At 45.4% G+C, this 21,067-nt stretch overlaps 1 protein-coding gene across 1 annotated transcript in view; it reads left to right on the top strand.

The window, feature by feature from the left end:
- NPEPPS (aminopeptidase puromycin sensitive) overlaps positions 1-21,067 on the top strand; it is a 109,766-nt gene that overhangs the window by 50,247 nt on the left and 38,452 nt on the right. The window contains exons 4-11 of the mRNA XM_056863851.1: positions 7,307-7,428; positions 7,990-8,097; positions 10,038-10,238; positions 11,400-11,496; positions 11,599-11,632; positions 14,056-14,170; positions 19,512-19,676; positions 19,872-19,976. Of these exons, the coding sequence (XP_056719829.1) occupies positions 7,307-7,428; positions 7,990-8,097; positions 10,038-10,238; positions 11,400-11,496; positions 11,599-11,632; positions 14,056-14,170; positions 19,512-19,676; positions 19,872-19,976 (947 nt within the window). The remainder of the gene's footprint in view (positions 1-7,306; positions 7,429-7,989; positions 8,098-10,037; positions 10,239-11,399; positions 11,497-11,598; positions 11,633-14,055; positions 14,171-19,511; positions 19,677-19,871; positions 19,977-21,067) is intronic.

The raw sequence follows: 21,067 nt of genomic DNA, 5'->3' as shown, positions 1-21,067 counted from the left end.
GGACTGAATGCTTCAAAATTGGTGCTACCACTGTAGTGGTTAAGAGCGGTGGTTTGGATCGGTGGACTTTAATCTAGAGAACCGGGTTTGATTCCCCACTCCTCCACATGAGCGACGGAGGCTAATCTGGTGAACCGGGTTGGTTTCCCCACTCCTCCACATGAAGCCAGCTGGGTGACCTTGGGCTAGTCGCAGCTCTCTCAGCCCCACCTACCTCACAGGGTATCTGTTGTGGGGAGGGGAAGGGAAGGCAACTGTAAGCCGGTTTGATTCTCCCTTAAGTGGTAGAGAAAGTCGACATATAAAAACCAACTCTTCTTTTTCTTTTTTAAATTTTAGCAGCCCAGGCAGCTAGACGTTCTTCATTTAGGGGCACAAATCACTCTTGTCCAAAGTGTGTACATCCTGTGGTACTAGAGCACCGTTGTTTCAATTCCAGGTAGTGCGTATTGGTTCTGATAGTTGTAAATTGCACATCACCCAATCAGGTGGTGGTTGGTGTGCTTTGAACAGAACAGGAAAACAACGCTTCTCACTCAAGGTGCTTCCACAAATTTGGACTACAGTGCGGGATAGGTTTGTTTTTACCACTTCTTACTGATGTCCTCTTGGAGATTTGAGGTTGAGGAAAGCACGCTGAAATGTGTGCACTAACAGTAACGTTTCAACCCCCCCCACACACACTTTTTCTTCCCTGGTTTCTTGTGGCTGGTAAGGTTGTCCTGGATGAGTGATTAGTGAATTGCACACCGCAGAAGGGGCGTAGAAATAAATTGTGTGATCAAGGAGGCAAACTGAACTTGAACCACAAAGCCATTCATAGAAGGGTGGTTTTCTTAGTGAATTGGAACTGAACTTAAATCTAACATTTCTGTGTTGCCATAACCTGGAACCAACTCCCCCTAAACACAAGCAGTAATTGGTTCAAAATAAGTGACAGAAAGGGCTTTCCTGGATAGCGAGTAAGGACTTTCCCTTCCTCTAATCCTAGAGATACATGCAAAAATATCCTGTATTCTTCAGGAATCCACGAAGGGTCTGGGCTTCTGGGACTGGTAGTTGTCCTTCATTTGTATTAATGACTACCAGAAAACGCATTCCTAGTGAGCACAAAGAAAAAGCAAATCTTGCTTTATTCTAAAAGTCTAAAGCTGATAGCATGCAATCTGCGAATGAATTCCCATCTCAGGAACCTTAAACCAGAGTCTCTCTTTGAAGCTGCTCATTACGAAATAAGGCCAGAGGGCTAGCAGTGTAGGAGAGGGGTGCATCGGGTTACTATGTACAGAACAAACAGAAGAAGACATGCAAAGTGGCCGTGACCCACTCCCAGCTGCTGTACATCCAAGGCTCCTAACCTCACTGAGCCTGCGGGAAAATGCTGTGGTTTTTTTCAGAGGATAGCTGGCGCCATCACAAAATGGCTGCCATGTGGGAGCCCAAGTAAGTCAAATTAAATGTTCAGGGAGGTGGTAGAAATGGAATGTTTCTGTTGAGGCCTGAGAAAACCTCTAGGCGTTCAATGGCCCAGGTTTGCTAGCATTTGTCCAACTGTAATTGTGGTAGGTGGCCTAGGTTACCCTCTGAAAGGGGATGGGTTTTATTTGGGGTGTGTGTGAAGGGATTCTGGATGTGACAGGTACTGGGGGAATGGGATGGGTTTTCTCGGCTGAGCTTGGGGCAGCATAAATCCTCTGTTTTCCTTTTCTTTCCATGGTTGCTCTTGTTACGCTATTGCTTTTTGTTGTGAATCTTCCCTCTCCACACACACACACACACACACGCTCCCTTCTGCTGTTGGGTTGAAGTAGTTTCAAGCAAATGTACCCCCTTAATGAAGAGAAGAAGAGGAGGAGTTTGTTTTTATATGCTGACTTTCTCTACTTTTTAAGGTTCTCCTTCCCTTCCCCTCCCGACAACAGACACCCTATGAGGTAGGTGGGGCTGAGAGAGTTCGAAGGGAACTGTGACTAGCCCAAGGTCACCCAGCTAGCTTCATGTGGAGGAGTGGGGAAACCAACCTGGTTCACCAGATTAGAGTCTGCCACTCGTATAGGAGTGGAGAATCACAAAATCACAAAAAAATCACACAAGGTTGGGAGAGACCACAAGGGCCATCGAGTCCAACCCCCTGCCATGCAGGATCCCACAACCAAAGTGCTCCCGACAGATGGCCATCCAACCTCTCCTTAAAGCAGGGGTGAGGAACGCCAGGCCCAGGGGCCGTATAAGGCCCGCAAAATCATTTTATCTGGCCCTTCGTGGGTCCTGGCAGATCTCTAGCTCAGAAGAATCTAAGACTAAGATCCGCCCCCCTCCCACGGACAGCAATAGCCTCTATTCAAGGCGGATGTTTGTTTTGCTGAGAAAAGGAACCTTCTTTCCCCCTTGCAGAAGAGTCATTAGCTATGGAGCTGCTAGGACCGCCCAAGAAACTGTTAACCCTTTCCCACCCGGGCCGTGGAGAAACATGGCAGACACTTATGGCCCGCGAATGATGTTATAAATATCCAAATGGCCCTTGGCAGAAAAAAGGTTCCCCACCCCTGGCTTAAAAACCTCCAAAAACGGGGACTCCACCCCCACCCCGAGGCAGTGCAGTCGAACCTGGTTCACCAGATTAGAGTCCGCCACTCATGTGGAGGAGTGGAGAATCCAACCCGGTTCTCCAGATTGGAGTCTACTGCTCCTAACCACTATACCACATTGAAGTGCAGATTTGATTAACCTGTTACCCTTTAAGCTGTAACTGCAGCCTGGACTTTTTAGGAGGTGCCTGAAGTTTGACTCTTTCCTTTTCTGCTTGTCATCTCACCACCTCTGCAACCTCTCTGTCATTGCATTTTAGCTCACCTTAAAGCCAGCAAGGGAAGTACAGCAAGACAGGCACGTGAAAGGTAATAAAGGAAATGAGAGCCAATGTGGTGTAGTGATCAGTGTCAAACTAAGCTCAGGGAGACCCAAGGTCAAATCCCCACTCTGCCAGGGAAGCTTGCTGGGTGATACTGGGTCAGTCACACACTCTCGGCCTACCCTACCTCGCAGGGTTGCTGTTGTGAGGATGAAATGGAGAAAGGGAGAAGGACGTAAGCAGCTTTGAGTTCCCATTGGGGAGAAAGGTGGGGTATGAATGAAGGAAATAAATAATGGAAAGAGTAGAAGGGAGGGAGTATTGAAAGAGGGTAAAAGAAAGGAAGATTGAAGAGAGAGAAGGTTGGAAGGGATAAGGAAGAACAAGAACACATGAAGGTGCCTTATACTGAACCAGACCCTTGGTCCATCAAAGTCAGTATTGTCTACTCAGCAGCAGCTCTCCAGGGTCTCAGGTAGAGAGGTCATATCGCCTAGTCCCTTTAACTGAAGATGCTGGGGGTTGAACCTGGGACCTTCTGCATGCCAAGCAGATGCTCAACCACTGAGCCCCAGCCCCTCCCCGAGGAAGCGTGGTCACAGTCTAGTGGCAGGAAGCCCATTAGAAGACAGCATATGAGGTATTGCTGGTATGCATGCACCTAAAGAGGGACAAATGTTGGTCTTCTTCAGCTGTAACACCGTCTTGTATCTTAAAAGCTAGCAGATTTATTGTGGCATAAAACTGCAGCTTTATTTGCCCACCAATGCTCCACTGCATTGGCGGCTGTTGACAGGTGAAATGGAAAGTGCTGGATGGAATGTTACAACACTGGTAAGTACTGCTAGTAGGGTTGCCAGGTCCCTCTTTGCCACTGGCGGGAGGTTTTTGGGTGGAGCCTGAGGAGGGCGGGGTTTGGGGAGGGGAGGGGCTTCAATACCATAGAGTCCACTTGCCATAGCGGCCATTTTCTCCAGGTGAACTGATCTGTATCAGCTGGTAATCAGTTGTGATGATAGGAGATCTCCTGCTACTACCTGGAGGTTGGCAACGCTAACTGCTAGTGATAGAACAAGGAGGCAGGAGCTAGGCACACAGCAGCTGTTTCTGGTGCTGCATGTGCAGTTAACATCACTCATATATAGATTGGGCCGATTAAAAGTGAGAAATAAGAATGTAAGGTCTGACTTGTTAGATGAGACCTTTGGTTCCATACGAACATGAGAACATAAGAAAAGCCCTGCTGGATCAGACCAAGGCCTATCAAGTCCAGCAGTCTGTTCACACAGTGGCCAGCCAGGTGCCTCTAGGAAGCTCACAAACAAAATGACTGCAGTAGCATTGTCCTGCCTGCATTCCACAGTACCTATCATATTCCATCATTGTGTGTGTGTGTGTAAAGTTCCGTCAAGTCGCAGCTGACTTATGGCGACCCCTTATGGGGTTTTCAAGGCAAGAGACTAACAGAGGTGGTTTGCCAGTGCCTTCCTCTGTGTAGCAACCCTGGACTTCCTTGGTGGTCTCACATCCAAATGCTAACCAGGGCTGACCCTGCTTAGCTTCTGAGATCTGATGAGATCAGGCTAGCCTGGGCCATCTAGGCCAGGGCTCCATCATAGTAGGTTGTATAAATTACCAACTTCTAGGTGAGGCCTGCAGTTTTCCCATAATTGCCACTCATCTCCAGATTACAGTTTCCCTGAAGGAAGTGGCAACGTCAGAGGTTAGATTGTATGGCATCACTTCCCCACTGGCTCTATCACCAGGTACCGCCTCCAAATCTCCAAGGACTTCCTCAAGCAAGCGTTGGCAACTGTAGGTTGCATCCAGCGTATGGAGCTCCTCTTGTAGAATGGAACTTTATTTCCTCCCCATTCCCATTGCATCTCTTGTGCCCCTCCCCAAATGCTGCCTCTGGTGTTCAGGGGACCCCCCCCCCCAAGAACAGCATTGGGCATAGTGTATTGGGGGGGGGGAGGAAATAAACAAAACCAGAATTTAGTCCTTTATTTCCTGCGCCACCCCTGTGGTGGTTACGCACTGCCTTAGGACACAACACCTTTAGATTGCGGAATTGTGTCTCTGGCATTGTTTGGTGCTCTGTGATAGTAAAACTTTTGCTGTGGAGGCTTGCCGCGTGTCCGTCTGCCAGGAACTGGAAGCTGTTATCCAGAAAGTGCTGGCTGAATTAGTGTTCCTTGAGGCATTTAATGTACACCTGCTTGTCACATTGGGGGCTTGTTGTTTGTTTCTAGGGTGGGATTTGATACGTTGCGTAAAAAAATCATTGCCAAGTTATAAACCTTTTTAAAACCGTCCCCATGGTCTTCGAAAAGAATTTTGAAATGTGGGGTGCTAACATCAGATTTTTTGAGGTGTCAGTGGCGAGGATTCTCTGGTTTCCAGCCTTGCCTTCACTGCTTTGTCTCTGCCTGTGCCACTCTTTCTTATGCCATCTGATCTCATGAGTGCATTTAGCTTCTTCCCCGATCTCCATCTTCATTTGTGGTGCTTCCTCACAGCATGGCCTCTCTCGCTTTGTTGGTCCAAATCCACTTCTTCTGCAAAACCTCCTTGAATTACCCAACCTTCCCATCTCTTGCTCTTCTTAGTGCTCCTTGGTTCTCATTAACAGTGCATTCCTAAGGAGAGTTACTCCAGTCTAAGCTCATTCATTTCAATGGGCTTAGATTGGAGTAACTCTCCTTAAGAATGTGCTGTTGGTCCCTGCTATTTTTTCATTACCTTTCCATAGAGCTGTAAATTTTTCCAAAAAGTAATGGGGGATACTGAGAAACTGTAATATAAACAATATATACCTAGCAAATCTACACTTGATTTACTGCTTTAGGAATATAAAATACATTAGCATACAGAATTGTACGGTTGGGCATATTTATGAAACTTAAAAATATAGATGCCTTAGGTTTGTTCTAACAAAAATGCAAATATTCTCGGTTCTGGAGAGCAAGAACTGCAAGCTGTTGCTCATAATGCCACCTAAGTGCATGTGTGAGTTTTTGCCATCTGGAAAGTCAGGAAAAATATCAGGTGAAACTAGAATATGTTAACATTTTAGTTTATAAGAATGTATTGTTTGGATTGGGAAGCAATCTAATCTCAGTTTTAAGAATTATCATAAGATGTGGCTGAGTTACACTTAACATTAAAAACACTGACCTCTTCAATAATATATCATCATATTCATAATAAGTCATATTAATTTAAACAAAATTAATCATACTTTAAAAAAAATAAGATATATCTACAGTCTACACAAGGAATTAAATTATCTGTCAGCGGTCTGTATTCTACACAGTTCTTAAAGCATTTTGAGTGTATAAAATCTTGACTCACGTTTCCGTCCCAAATCCACGCTTTGCTTAATGAATGTATATTGGAAATCCTCTGGACTGGAACTGTACACATCATGTTTCTGTATTAACAAATTAGAGACAGAAGTAAGATGATGAAGTCTAGCACTTTTCTGCTCCAGTATCCTTAATCTATCTGCACCCCCTCCTCAGCCCATATAATACAGACCATATTTTGCTGAACAGTACATTTGACTGAATATAGGCCATAGTTTGCTGAAACTGGGTAAACGGTATATGGACTGGGATGGGCTTAGAAAGGCTAGTTTCAGAAGGTAGCCGTGCTGGTCTGCTGTCCAACAGCTCGATTCAAGCCCAGTAGCACCTTAGAGACCAACAAGATTTTTGGGTATAAGCTTTCAAGAATCAAAGCTCCCTTCATCAGATACGAGTTGGAATGGAGATTTGAGTCCTTATATCCCAGTCAAAAGGTGGGAGGGGTGTTGCAAAGAAGGAACTCAGGATGCAAAGGTACAATGTGCACAGTCATTATCTTGATTAGAGCAGAGGGGAAATGTTTGGGCGCAGAAAATTAGCATCTGTAGTGAGATACGAATCCCTTGTCCTTATTCAGCTCCCCCGGGGTGTGTGTGTCTATTGTTCTGAACTTGTGAATTAACTCAAATTCTGAACTTGTAAATGAACTCAAGTTCAGCCATCTCACGTTGTAATCTTCCCTTGAATCTTCTCTGTTTGAGATCTGGCAGCAATGGAACGACCTGAAAGATTAAAATGTTCCCCGGGTGGTTTTTGAGTGTCAGATTTACATCCATTTATTCTTTTGCATAGGGATTGACTGATTTGTCCAATGTAGAATGTGGAAGGGCATTGCTGTTGTTTGATAACAAATATAATGTTGGAAGATAAAACCCCCAAAATCTTGTTGGTCTCTAAGGTGCTGCTGGACTCGAATCTAGCTTTAAAAGCCTGGATCCGTAGGTCTTTGGCTCGGACGGAAGTTCTTTCAGAAGAGCAGCAGACAGCTTTGTCACCTCAGCCCCCCCCCCAAACATTCTATGTTTTATCAACTCTGTATAGCAGGGCATCATAATCTGTTGATGTTTTTTTCTTCTGTCCACAGGGATGGGGACGTTAAAGATAGATTTTGTTGGAGAGCTGAATGATAAAATGAAAGGCTTCTATCGAAGTAAATACACCACCCCTTCTGGAGATACTCGTTTTGCTGCTGTTACTCAGTTTGAGGTATGGATTGCTTCTTGTTTTGTTTTCCTAACCCCTTCCTACTTCCGCTACAAACTGCAACCCTTTCTCTATGGACTCTGAAGGAGAAGACCAGCTGCTTTCTTAGCTTTAGTTGCACTTGCTGCTGCTTTTCTAGAAATTCACTGGTTTTCACTCACCTGTCAAAGGAATGGAAGGCTGTTAATAAAAATAGAACGTGACCTGGCCTAGCAGCTGGCAGATCTTTAGGCACTGTGCGGAATGCCTTTCTCTCAGCCCCGCCTACCTCATAAGATGTCTGTTGTGAGGACAGGAAGGGAAGGAGATTGTAAGCCGGTTTGAATCTCCTTAAAAGGTAGAGGAAGTCGGCATATAAAAACCAACTCTCCTCCTCCTCCCCCTTTCAGTTGACTTCAGGTTCGCCTTGGTGTTTGCAGTGCACTTCTGTTTTGCTGTCTTGTTATGCAGGCCACATTTTAGTTAAGAATGTAGCTCATTGGAATTTCCCTTATCTATTCTTGTACGATTGCTGTCTTAAATCTTGTCCTCAAATGCTTTGGTTAATCATGTGACTTCCTCCAGGCCACTGATGCTCGTAGAGCCTTCCCTTGCTGGGATGAGCCCTCCATCAAGGCAACGTTTGATATCTCATTGGTGGTTCCTAAAGACAGGGTAGCTTTGTCAAATATGGTAAGTACTTGATTAAAATGATGAACTGATAAAATGCAACCTGACATGATGACTAAGGCTCTCCTAAATGTGAAACTTCTCAGCTGTTCATGCAACTCTTGAGCCTCCTGCAGACTTATATCTGGCCCACAGTTCAAACCATGGTTAAGAACCGAATGTGAAGAAACCAGGGTTCAGCTTGCTGAGCCAAGTGTTGTATCAGGAGGGACACCTTGTTGAGTTCAAAGAGTGGCAAAACTCCCATCTCTGCATGCTATTGGCTCAGTTTGGACATCACTTCTTAACTACGGAACTAGCCAGTATTATCCAAAGCTATGGTCTGCAGACCTATTTTTGATTATGGTTCTGAGCAATCCTGGAACTCACATTTGTACTTTCAAAGCAATCCTCCAGCTTTACTCTGGTGCAGATGTGGCACTAAATTATGGGTTACACCAAATCAAGGAAGAGCAGAGAACATGTGAGCCTGCTGTACACTTCCAGTTTCCAATCCGTGGGTGGGAAATCGGGCACGATGTCTGAATTTCCTCATAGTTTCAGATGTTTGGTTCTGGTCAGTTTAGTCATGATCCATGTATTCAGATGCAACTATCATGATAAAGTGTTATGTCTACTTCTAAAGCAGGACTGCAGCTAGGATGGCCCAGGCTAGCCTGATCTCGTCAGATCTCAGGAGCTAAGCAGGGCCAGCCCTGGTTAGTATTGGGATGGGAGACCACCAAGGAATACCAGGGTTGCTGTGCAGAGGAAGGCACTGGCAAACCACCTCTGTTAGTCTCTTGTCTCCCAAAAGGGGTCGCCATTAGTCAGCTGTGACTTGATGGCACTTTACACACACACAAAGCAGGAGTGCAGAAAGGGATAATCTTTAGGAAAGTTGTGTCTCTTGGCATTCATCTTGGCTCCTACCTATAGGAGAGATGAGCACACTCTTAGTGGTAGATGGAAGTGGTAATGTTCACATTAAAAAGTTTGGGCGTTCTCTGTGCTTCCATTGTTTTCTCCTCTTTCTGTGTGAACAGGTTGCCAGAATTAGTGTTAAGGACTTGAAACATATAAGCAAGGCCTTTGTAAGCCCTTCTTGAATATCCTGTTATAGTTGCACTTCGACAGCCTCTGTCAGTAGGCTGTTCTGCTTCCTCAGAAGGAACAGATTTATGAACAGGGAATGCTTTGAGAACTTCCATAGGGCAGTGTTTGGCAACTTAAATTTCATGAAGGTCCAGAAGTGACTGGTAACATTCGTGGAACTAGAGCTTGCCTTGCCGTACATTAGGGCACCTTCCTTTGCATTACATCGGCATTGGTAGTTTGTAAAATGTGGATTAGAGGACTCAGACCTACTGCCCTCCTTTTTATAGTGTGAGGGACTAAATTACGTTAAAAACAAATACGCTGCACAGAACACACAGCTTGCTGCTTCTTGGGTAGTACAAGCTTCTGCTTCTAAACTCTCGGGAAGCACCAAAAATATCTTGGGTGAAGCGAAATGCCTTGCAGCGGTTGGTAGGGGGAAGATAGCCAACATTGACAAGCATTGGGGAATAGGGTAGGGGGTGTTAATTTAGAGGTGATAACAACAGAAGGGTAGGATGGTTCAGGAAGGGCTTTGTTAAAGTGAGTCCGGAGGTGAGGTTTCAAGGACGGCAGTGGCTGGATGAATCCAGGGGAGCTTGATGAATCAGGTCACACATGGCTGTTGCAAGTGTGAGGAGCAGCGTGGCAGAAAAGCCTAGAGGTGGGTGTGGGAGAATGAGATGATGGGAGAACACAGTAGTTGAATTTGTATAGTTAGGAAGGAGGGCTGTGAGACTCCATGTTTCCCATTTAGCACTGCAAAATAGCCCATGAGATCTCAACTCTTCTCTCAGTTTCCATCGTGTGAATTCCTGTGCAGCTTTCCCACTGATTTAACTTTTCAAACCTCTTTCCTCGGAAAGAACGTCACTGAACGGAGGCCCTACCCTGATGACGAAAGCCTGGTGGAAGTGAAGTTTGCCCGCACCCCCGTGATGTCCACGTATCTCGTCGCTTTCGTGGTGGGAGAATATGATTTCGTTGAGACCAGGTCTACTGATGGTGTGTTAGTCCGTGTTTACACTCCTGTTGGCAAAGCAGAGCAAGGAAAGTTTGCATTAGAGGTAAAACACCATCCCCGCAATGGGTTCCATGGCAGCCTAGAGTTGCTCTCAAAAAGAGAGAATTTTGCTTTTCCCAGTGTTGAACTGGCTGCTAATAATGTCAGTTCTTGAATGCTACTATCTAATGCAAAGGTGGCCAGCGTTTTTGTGCTAGGGGTCACTGGATTCTGGGAGCCAGAGTATATTTTGCCAAACTGATCCCCCCATGATCCCCCCATGAATGAGGACTCCATAGCCAAGTTGGTTCTCTCTAGTAGTAAAGATTTGAGTTATGGAGGATACATACTCAGCCAAAGCTTGGGTATACAACTTTCCAAAGAGATACAGCGTTAAATTACATATGTCTTGTACGACATACACACTTTCTCAGCGTGGTGTAGTGGTTAAGAGCGATGGTTTGGAGTGGTGGACCCTGATCTGGAGAACCGGGTTTAATTCCCTATTCCTCCACATGAGTGGCGGAGGCTAATCTGGTGAACTGGGTTTGTTTCCCCACTTCTCCACATGAAGCCAGCTGGGTGACCTTGGGCTAGTCACAGTTCTCGCTGAACTCTCTCAGCCCCACCTACCTCACAGGGTGTCTGTTGTGGGGAGGGGAAGGGAACGTGATTGTAAGCTGGTTTGATTCTTGAGTGGTAGAGAAAGTTGGCATATAAAAACCAGCTCTTCTTCTTATGAGCTGAAGGAGCGGACAAGCATTATACTATATCCTTCAACATTTGGTAGGGTTACTAGGGGTGCATGGTAAATGGCTTTGAGATATTTATGCCCCCTTTGTCCCCAGCTGCTGCCTGATCTGATTAGTGGCTGGGTGCCTGGGAGCTTCCCAGTCATCTGCCTCTTTGCAGGAGGGGAAAGGGGAACTTCTGCAGCAACACAGGAGTAAGAATTAAGATGCAGTGTTTTGAAGTCGGGTCTGGAATGGCCCTTATGGCCACTTGGACTTCTCCCGTAGGTATCTTGCCAGGCTAGTCCAATATCAATGAAGGCGATGCCGAAGGCAAGCAGGCTGTTCCTCTTTCTCCCTGGGAGGCAGGGCCCTTTTCCAGGGTTGTTACTTCCTGCCAGTCATGCCCTGCTTGGAGTCAGTTTGAAATATCGAGCCTGCTTTATTTTGATTTAGTACACAATGTTCACTAACATTTTTCTCCTTCCCTGCAGGTTGCTGCTAAAACTCTGCCTTTTTATAAGGACTACTTCAATGTTCCTTACCCTCTCCCAAAAATTGATCTCATTGCTATTGCAGACTTTGCAGCTGGTAAAGTACCTTGTGTTATCTCTGAAATCCACATTTTCTTTAAATTGTATAATGTTTTAGGAGATGGTTGTATCAATAAACCTTTGTATTTATTTTATAAAGGTGCCATGGAGAACTGGGGCCTTGTTACTTATAGGTATGCTGTTAAATATTGTCTTTCTTCCCTTCTGTGTGTCTTTTGACTAATTTTTCCATTTGTCTTAATTAATGTTCAAGTAACTTCCTCCAAGCTGTTTTCCATTTTAGGCAACTTGAGGTCTCTTCTAAAATGTATACTTGAGCAGATCTCTGGGGTGGTTGGGGGAGGGAGAGATAAAGCCATTAGAGGTGGTTTAAAACCATATTTTTTAAAAAAATGCAACTCTGATTAAGATCTTTTGTTGCATCTCATTCTCCTATTCCTTTGTGATCCAGGGCAGATGTATTCTTAACCGTGGATAAGAAGCTCCTAAATAGGATGCAGGATCACACATTCTTTCTCTCCCACTTCATTCTCAGGACTGGATTTACTCTGCTTTTCTTAAGTGCACTTAACCATTCTCTGTAATTAAGGCCAGCTAGGGCTTTCCTTTTAGCATGGTTTGAAGACGGTTTCGAAGCCCTCTATGACCTTAATGGTGGTCACCATCAGGGTTGACCTTGATGGTTTACCATGGTTATGATGGGAGGGGAACATTTGAGAGTGGATGGGTAGAGACCATGCCGTCTCATGGCCTGCTCATGAGCAATGGTTGTTCTGGAGACCTTTGCTGAGGCCAGAAAACTGTTACTTTGTTTTGTAGTTGGAGTAAGGTGAAAGTAAACCATATCTTTCACCATCCTTGATATTTACATATTTGGTGGTGAGCTCCAGATTATACTTGATATTTACGTATTTGGAGTGGCGAGCTCCAGATTATTTTTTTCAAACAGTGTGTATCCCCCCTCCCAAAGAGAGAGCCAGCATGGTGTAGTGATTAAGAGCGGTGGTTAGGAGCGGTGGACTCTGATCTGGAGAACTGAGTGGTTTCCCCACTCCTGCACATGAAGCCAGCTGGGTGACCTTGGGCTAGTCACAGCTCTTAGAGCTCTCTCAGCCCCACCTACCTCACAGGGTGTCTGCTGTGGGGAGGGGAAGGTGATTGTAAGCTGGTTTGATTCTTCCTTAAGTGGTAGAAAAAGTCGGCATATAAAAACCAACTCTTCTTCTTCAAAATCATTTTGGGCTGTGCACACGTTTATAAACTTATCAACTCTATAACATTAAATCTACAGGAAGATGATTGTATGCCTGTTCAGAGCTGCATGTAGCACACTTAAGCTAGTTTTTCCCCATGAGCAGTGTCCCATGTTCCACCAGTATCCATAACTCCCCCTAAGTACTGAAAGCTGCTTGGAGGGGTTTCTAGTTTTGTTTTCTTGCAAAGGCCAGTGATGCAGAAGCTCACTGGAAGAAAATAGCCAGGCTCTTGAAGGAGCGTCTCTGTCAAGCACTCTGGTACCAGTCCTCTGATCTGCAGCTTGATGATTCATGGTTGGGATGCTGCAAGTAAGGAAATGCTGTCAGTTTATACCTGGGGCTCCCTGCAGAATAATGTTTGGAAGGGTGCATCCTCTAGTACTTGGTACTAAGATAGGGTAGTAAAAGTATTCTTTCTTGTCTTCATAAGTGAATTCTGTTCTCCCCCTGCCCTCCCTCCCATCTGATCTCTGCTGCTTTGTGACCCTAACTCATCCCCCATTTCATGTTTTGTAGTCATTGGGTCTGGCTCTTTAACTTCTGTTCTCCAGGTGTTCCGAACTGGCAGGAAAACCTTTAGGCTTGTCGTACTCAGTGGCCTTATGCTACAGTAACTGAGAAGATAAGGAGCGCCTCTTATTTTAGAGCATGTTGGTTCCATGGCTTTCACATGAACACATGAAGCTGCCTTATACTGAATCAGACCCTTGGTCCATCAAAGTCAGTATTGTCAACTGGCAGTCTGGTGAGGGGCATAATTCTAGGCAGTCAGTAAGTGAAGATGGACCAGCTGTGACGTTGGATGTTCTGCCAAACCAGAAGAGCTTCAAGTACCTAGAAGCCACCTCCCATGTCTCAATGATGCCATTCAATAAAAGGTGTCCCAAATCCAGCAAAACGTTGTTAATGGTGCTTTTGTTAGAAGGGTTTTCAGGACAGACTTTGGTGGGTTTGAAGCAATACCAATAGCTTTGATAATTGCAAGAATATTTGGGGGCAAAGTACTTATGAAAAAGAGCAAGTTGGCATCAAAACGAGGACCCTTATCTGTTAAGCTGTTAACTCCCCCCCCAGCCCAATTATATAATAGAATTCAGGCAGGGTCAGGGTTTCATACTTTGCAGAGTTATAGTGGTGGTTTTCTACTCTTAGAATTTCTTCCCTCTTTGTGGCATTCTAGCAGATGGGAAAATTTATCTCCAACTATACTCGCATGCAAGTGAGATGCACATTTTAGGTCTTGATAAGATACATAGGTTGGCTAGCTGTTTTTTTATATTAAAAAATGGTTCTTTTCTGTGCCACACTGTTTCAGTCTGTGTTTTCTTTCTTATGCACAGGGAAACTGCACTGCTGATTGATCCCAAAAATTCATGTTCCTCTTCCCGCCAGTGGGTGGCGCTTGTCGTGGGCCATGAGCTTGCTCACCAGTGGTTTGGAAACCTTGTGACAATGGTACGCTTTTTATATATGTAAGAAATTGTGTGCTTGGCTTCACAGTGCTGCGGCCTTAAAAGTAAAAGTCCCCTGTGCAAGCACCGGGTCATTCCTGACCCATGGGTGACGTCACATCCCAACGTTTACTAGGCAGATTTTTGTTTACGGGGTGGTTTGCCAGTGCCTTCCCCAGTCATCTTCCCTTTACCCCCAGCAAGCTGGGTACTCATTTTACTGACCTCGGAAGGATGGAAGGCTGAGTCAACCTTGAGCCGGCTATCTGAAACCGACTTCCGTTGGGATCGAACTCAGGTTGTGAGCAGAGCTTTTGACTGCAGTACTGCAGCTTACCGCTCTGCGCTTCTCTGCTGCGGCCTTAGGTCAAAGTTATTGAGATTGTGAAGTGAGCCAGCCTAATCCTTTTGCTCCCCCCCCCCCCAGGGTCATAATTTGGACTGTGTACCCACTACTCGTGATTAACTGCGCATACCTAATACTCTCTTCCAATGCTGTGTTCTTGCACAGTCTCACAAGGAAGATTGCATGAGCAACCACTTCAAGTGGCTAGAGCATTTCATGGAGATCAGTGGGCTGCAGTGGGAAAAGGAAGGCAGGAAAGTTCCATTCTGCCCTTGAAAAATTTAGTCCTACGTGACATTTCAGTGTGGTGCAAGGCAGCATCCATAGTCATTGGGAGGCACTTCACCCTACTCGCATCTACTTACTGCCCATTTTGTTACAAAATTTTGAATATTAAGGAAGTTTGGAAATATGCTTTTCCCCATTTGCTCATTCTTTATAGGGAAATAGCCTTTCATAGCTTCCAGAGGCAGGAAGACTCAACTCGAGAAATCAAATACCACTCCGTACGGAAACAGCACCCATAGGCAGGGTGCTATGGTAAAAAAAAAACCAGTGGCTTGTGTAAATCATGTAAATGAAGCTCATTTGAGTATACTTGCTTGTTTACTCTTAAATCTGTTTGTGCTGGTGATAGAGAAAGCAATTGTCCAGTAAACGAAAGGTTCCTTTCTGGTATCTGGGGTGACCCACCGCTCCTTGTTCTCTGTACTTATTTTTGCAAGCATAGGGTGGCAGGAGCACTGATTCTTAGCAATTCTGAATCATACCTCTGTTATATTTTTGGGGTGCTTGTCTGGAATTGTCAAATACAGACCTCTTACTTGTAGGCACACATCCCAGCCTAACACGCAATTCAGTTGCAGAAACAAATTTCCACTCATGTATCTTCAGGTTGTTTGCTGGCTTTCTTTCTGCACTCTAGGAAGTACAGCTGTTTGGGGTTTTCTTTCTTTCTTATCTACACCCCCCCCCCCCCCGGATCTTCAGCACCCATAAAGTAAAAGTTTCCCTACACTTTTACAAATGCCAAAGAGTCTGACTGTCTTCCATAGGGATGTAATTGTTACTTTCTGCCTTCTTTACGTTAGTGACAAAGCCACTTTTCCTTAGTTGTCATCTGGCCTCTCGGTTGCTTGTAGCTGCTGAAATGGAAAAGTAATGATCGGAAAGCTCATTGTATATTTTTAGCATTTGACGTATGCTAGGGCAGTTGGAAAAGTGGGAGAGGCTGCTTTGTGTGACTAGTCAGGACTTCCACGAAGGGAAGGGGGGCTCTGGAAAGAGCTGACCTTTTTTTACAAACCAGACGCACCAAAATGTTTCGCCCTGCAGCTGTGGCCCTCCTCTTGGGACTTCTGGGAATCCAGTGCCTCTGGCAAGGTGGTTTGCAAAGGCAGGACAAAAATGTGTGTGTGTGTTAAGTGCCGTCAAGTCGCTTCTGACCCTAAGGCGACCCTATAAATCAATGTCCTCCAAAACATCCTATCTTTATCAGCCTTGCTCAGATCTTGCAAATTGAGGGCTGTGGCTTCCTTTATTGAGTCACTCCATCTCTTGTTGGCGGGGTTGGGTGGGGGCTCCTCTCACCTCTTCCAGGAGCATATTCTACAAAGCAGGAGCCTCGATGGAAAAGGCCCTGGCTCTAGTCAATCCATCTCTTCCTCTTTTCCTGCTGCCCTCACCTTTTCCTAGCATGATTGTCTTTTCTAGTGACTCTTGCCTTCTCATAATGTGACCAAAATACGATAGCCTCAGTTTAGTCATTTTAACTTCTAGGGTCAGTTCAGGCTTGATTTGTTTTTTTGGCAGTCCACGGTATTCGTAACACTCTCCTCCAACACCACATTTCAAAGGAGTCTACTTTCTTCCTGTCAGCTTTCGTCATTGTCCAGCTTTTACACGCATACATAGTAATAGGGAATACGATGGCATGAATTAACCTAATCTTGGTGGCCAGTGACACATCCTTACACTTCAGAATCTTTTCTAGCTCCTTCGTGGCTAGGACAAAAATACCCTTCCATAAACAAAATATTAAATTAAGGTAGCCCTGTCTTTTCGTATGAGGGAGGAGACGTTGTGCTATCGTACTCTCGTCTCCCTTTTCATGGTTCCAAGACGCACGTGCCAGTTCTGCAGTCCCGGCTGCCATGGATGACCAGTGGCCGGCACAGGCAGTGAGGCATTCTCTCCACAGGAGGAGCTGGTCCCATCACACTTGCTGCACTAATGTTAGACTTCAGCAGGCACCCGAGTCATGAGTTCATCAGCTCATTTTCACAGGAAGGGAGAGAGAAAGAAGACGGCGGTGAAATGATCTCCTGGGTTCTGAATCCCAAAACAAAAACTGCCTCTGGCTCCTCGTCCTTCCCCACAGTTCTGTGGTGAGGATGCTTAGCTGCTTTTAATGGTGCGGCTGCTCCAGCAGATTTTTTTTTTGTGCTTTGTACCTGCCAAGGACATAAATAGCTCATGCGGTTCACACCTCATCCCGTGCCTATCTAGAATGGCATTCCACTTCTTAACCTGGAACTTAGCGCGTTAAACAAATGGTAATGCAATTCCCATTTCTATTATTTATCTGTTAATTCAAACACTGATACCCTGCCTTTCCTCGTGGTTCAAGGCAGCTTACAATAATAGTTTAAAAACATTTCCAGTTAAAAACAGAATAAAATGACAGACCCCAAAATCTCCCACACCTTAAAAAATGCCTCCCATCCAAATCCCCTGGCAAACAAGCAAAATCTGCAGTGCCTTCTGAAGGTCTCCCCGGGGGGGGGGGGCTCCTCTCACCTCTTCCACGAGCATATTCCACAAAGCAGGAGCCACGATGGAAAAGGCTCTGGCTCTAGTCAATGCCAGACGAGCCACCCTCAGTGGTTGGATGGCCACGTGATGGCTGCTTGAAGACTGTAGTTGGCACACAGGACATCCAGAAAGAGACAAGCAAATGTCTTGTGTCCCTTCATCCCTGCCCTTGTCTCCCTTCTTGCATGACTTTTAAAATTTATTTTTAAAATCTGATATTTCAGCAACCCCAGTGCAAAACACACACTGCTGAGGGGGAATCTTTCCACCTCTGTGACTGTATCACACAAGAGCAGAAATGTGATATTGGTTGCATTAATCAGCATCCTAAATTACATGTGCAGAAAAATGCACCCAGAGGCTGGTCTTTACTAAAGGTAAGCAAGTTTCTGCCTCTGACCAGCGTCTGGCTGGGAAACTGCCCATGAGCTCCTTAGTAGTTGCTCTCAGCTGCTGAAAAAAAAGTGGTTATACTTTAATTAATTTGAATTCCTTTTGAAAAATCAAGTTACTATCCTTATGATTGCGAAAATAAGCTTGAAAGATAGTGCTGTGAAATATTAAAGTGGGGTGGGTTGGACAAGGTAGGATTTTACAGTGAGTTTTCTTGAGCTGAAACTGCCATGGAGGAGACGCTGTTTGCCTGCTGTGGAGCTGCACATGTACAGCCCCACAGTGGGACTAACAGGATCCCTTGTGGTGGGTTTGGATTGGGAAAATGATGCGGGGTGGGAGGCTGAAGCTCCTCCTTCCCCCGTGCCATGCTCCTGAGCCAAATCAGGCTCTTGAGCACTTGGGAGAGTTAATTCTCTGGTGTCACATGTGTGTGAGTCATGTTGGGGGACCCGACTGGTCCTGTGGCAGATGCCAAATCTAATTTCCCTTATTCATTCATCTCAGCTGCTCTCTTGCTCCCAGTTTTTAGACTCCATCTTGCTAGTGCAATTAGCAGCTGAACCAGACAAGATGGGCTTGAGTAGGCCTAAATTCTTGTGTTTAGCTGAACCTGTCTTAAGCTTTCAAAATCTACATGGGAGCCCGGTATTGTAGGACCTGAAAGGCGAGGTTAGAGCAGCTTTAATTTCTCATCATTGCATTAATCCTCCTGGCATCTCTAGGACACACTGAAGCCCCGGAACCTTGCCTTGAAACTCGATCTAATCAGAAGTACAGGGAAAATGGGAATTGGTTCCTCTTTTTTTTATAAAAGGAAAGATTTTAAAAATTGAGCTTGAGCTTATCTGGGGGAGCACTTGGTCACAATGATTTCTTGTCCAGCAGTGGTGTGGTGATGGTGACGATACATTTCATTCGACCGAGTGCAAGATTACCAGGTTTCTGCCTTCATCTGTATTGCCTTTCCAGTTCCAGTTAAAAATCTGTCCGCTGAACAAACATTCCTTTAGTTGCTGAACTAGAAACTGAATATGTGTGTTTGTGTTCATTCTTATTTGGTTGGTTTTTGCCATGAATACTGGTATCCGTTTTTTCTCTAAGCTTCTGATGTTTCATCAGGCATTCACACAAATTCAAGCTGTAAGCACTAGATAATTTGCTTTAAAAAAAACTTCGGATTTCACTGGATGCTGAATTCGGTGCCTAATACCATATTCCATTGCACAGAGTTACAGAACAGGCATAGCTTTTGTTATGGTGAAGTAGCTTTTGTTATGGTGAAGTAGCTTTTGTTATGGTGAAGTAGCTTTTTGTTATGGTGAATTAGTTTTTGTGGTGCAGTGGTTAAAAGCGGTGGTTTGAAGTGGTGGAGTCTGATCTGGAGAACTGGGTTTGATTCCCCACTCCTCCACATGAGTGGCGGAGGCTAATCTGGAGGACCGGGTTGGTTTCCCCACTCCTACACACAAAGCCAGCTGGGTGACCTTGGGCAAGTTACAGCTCTGTTAGAGCTCTCTCAGCCCCACCTACCTCACAGGGTGTCTGTTGTGGGGAAGGGAAGGTGATTGTAAGCGGTTTGAGTCTCCCTTAGGTGGTAGAGAAAGTCGACATAAAAACCAACTCTTCTTCTACAATCACTCATGTCTCCACTTAGAAGGATCTGGGATTTCTGGACGAGGAAATAGCTTTGGGAATGCTGGAATCTGGGGAGTGGATAAGCTCCCCCACCCTTTTCATAAATCCAGCATGAAGCTATGTGTGTTTAAGATCTGTCCTCACTTTTTTGTAGGAATGGTGGACCCATTTGTGGCTCAACGAGGGCTTCGCTTCCTGGATTGAGTATCTCTGTGTAGACCACTGCTTTCCAGAATATGATATCTGGACCCAGTTCGTCTCGGCTGATTATACACGAGCCCAGGAGCTTGACGCCTTAGACAACAGTCACCCTATTGAAGTGAGTGGCAGCTGCATCCCTGCTCTCTTGGCTATCCCGGTTTTCTCCCATGGTTCCGCTCGATAACTGGGGGAAAGGCAGTCTGTCATCGTGCAGAACCAAATGGGTCTTGCTTTGATTGCAGTCTCAGTGGGAGGGGTAGAATGCTAAAGCAAGCACAGCCTGTCCTCTTGACTGTTTGCTCTTCTCACCCAGGTTAACGTGGGCCACCCATCCGAAGTAGATGAAATATTTGATGCAATTTCTTATAGCAAAGGAGCGTCGGTCATTCGGATGCTACACAACTACATTGGGGACGAGGTAAAAATCTATAATTTCTCTGCTGTTGGCTTCTAGGTAACTGTAAAATTTTCTTTCTTTGGGTCAAAATCAAAGGTATTTATTATGATCCACGACTAGCTACTGGTAACAGGGAAAATGAGTGAGGGTTTCAAAAAGGGAGATCAAAGAACCACCCCACCTCACCCAGTGTCGCCTTACTTGGAATCGGGTGAACCCAATAACAACTGCTTTAGAACGGCAAAGTGAAAGGGGCCTCAGTGTTTTCTTCTTTGCAGCAGACTTCTCTGTATTCAAAAGTAGGCCTCGCATACTCAAATGTGATTATACTCCATTAAAACAAATCTTGAAACTGCCCTTTTACAGCAATTGAATTTCAAAGTGCTGTTCACAAGCGCCTCTCCTAAAATCAACTAATTAAAAAAAAATTGTAGATCTTCCTGTAACGAGAAGGAATAATAAAAAATATCTCTGAGTATCTTTCCATTAGAGGCCTTTTGGTACAAAGGTTTTGTGCAACGAAACCCTGGGCATCCCAGAAGGAACCCCTGCCAGGGCTTGCCTGCCCTTGCAGCCCTTGTCCTGCCAATGGGGCTTCCCAGCAGAGCCACTGCTTGAGCCCTGCGGCTATTCCCGTGAACGTCAGTGGCAAAGACACCTGCATGGCTACAGTGCCCACAGCCCACCTGGGGGGAGGGCACTATCCTTTTCCCAGCCTGCAGGAAGGACAGAGTGCTGGGAAAACAACCGCCACGGGCAAGAGGAGAGGTCTCGCAAGAGACAGCTCCTCCATGGCCAGGCCCCTGGTCCACAGGGCACTCAGGCGGGAGCAGGCCAGAAGCAGACCTAGGAAGAAGGAATAATAGTTTTAATGTAAAACAGGCCAAAGAGTAGATTTTTAATTGAAGTCAGTGCCGGAAAATGTAAGGGGCCTGTTTGGGCTTTTCAGTTTCAGAGCTGTTTCCTAAGGCTTGTTTTCAAATTAGGATTAGTTTAGAATTTTGAATTGCTTTGTGTGGGTTTATCAGAGGCTACTGCATCCAAAGACACTGTTGCAAATGCCTGTTCTGCCGTTTCTGAAAAACAGATGTGAAAAGCATGGTTGGCAGTGC

This window comes from Euleptes europaea, chromosome 18, assembly GCF_029931775.1.
Source record: "Euleptes europaea isolate rEulEur1 chromosome 18, rEulEur1.hap1, whole genome shotgun sequence".
Classification (NCBI taxonomy): Eukaryota; Metazoa; Chordata; class Lepidosauria; order Squamata; family Sphaerodactylidae; genus Euleptes; species Euleptes europaea.
This window is presented reverse-complemented; position numbering and strand designations above follow the sequence as displayed.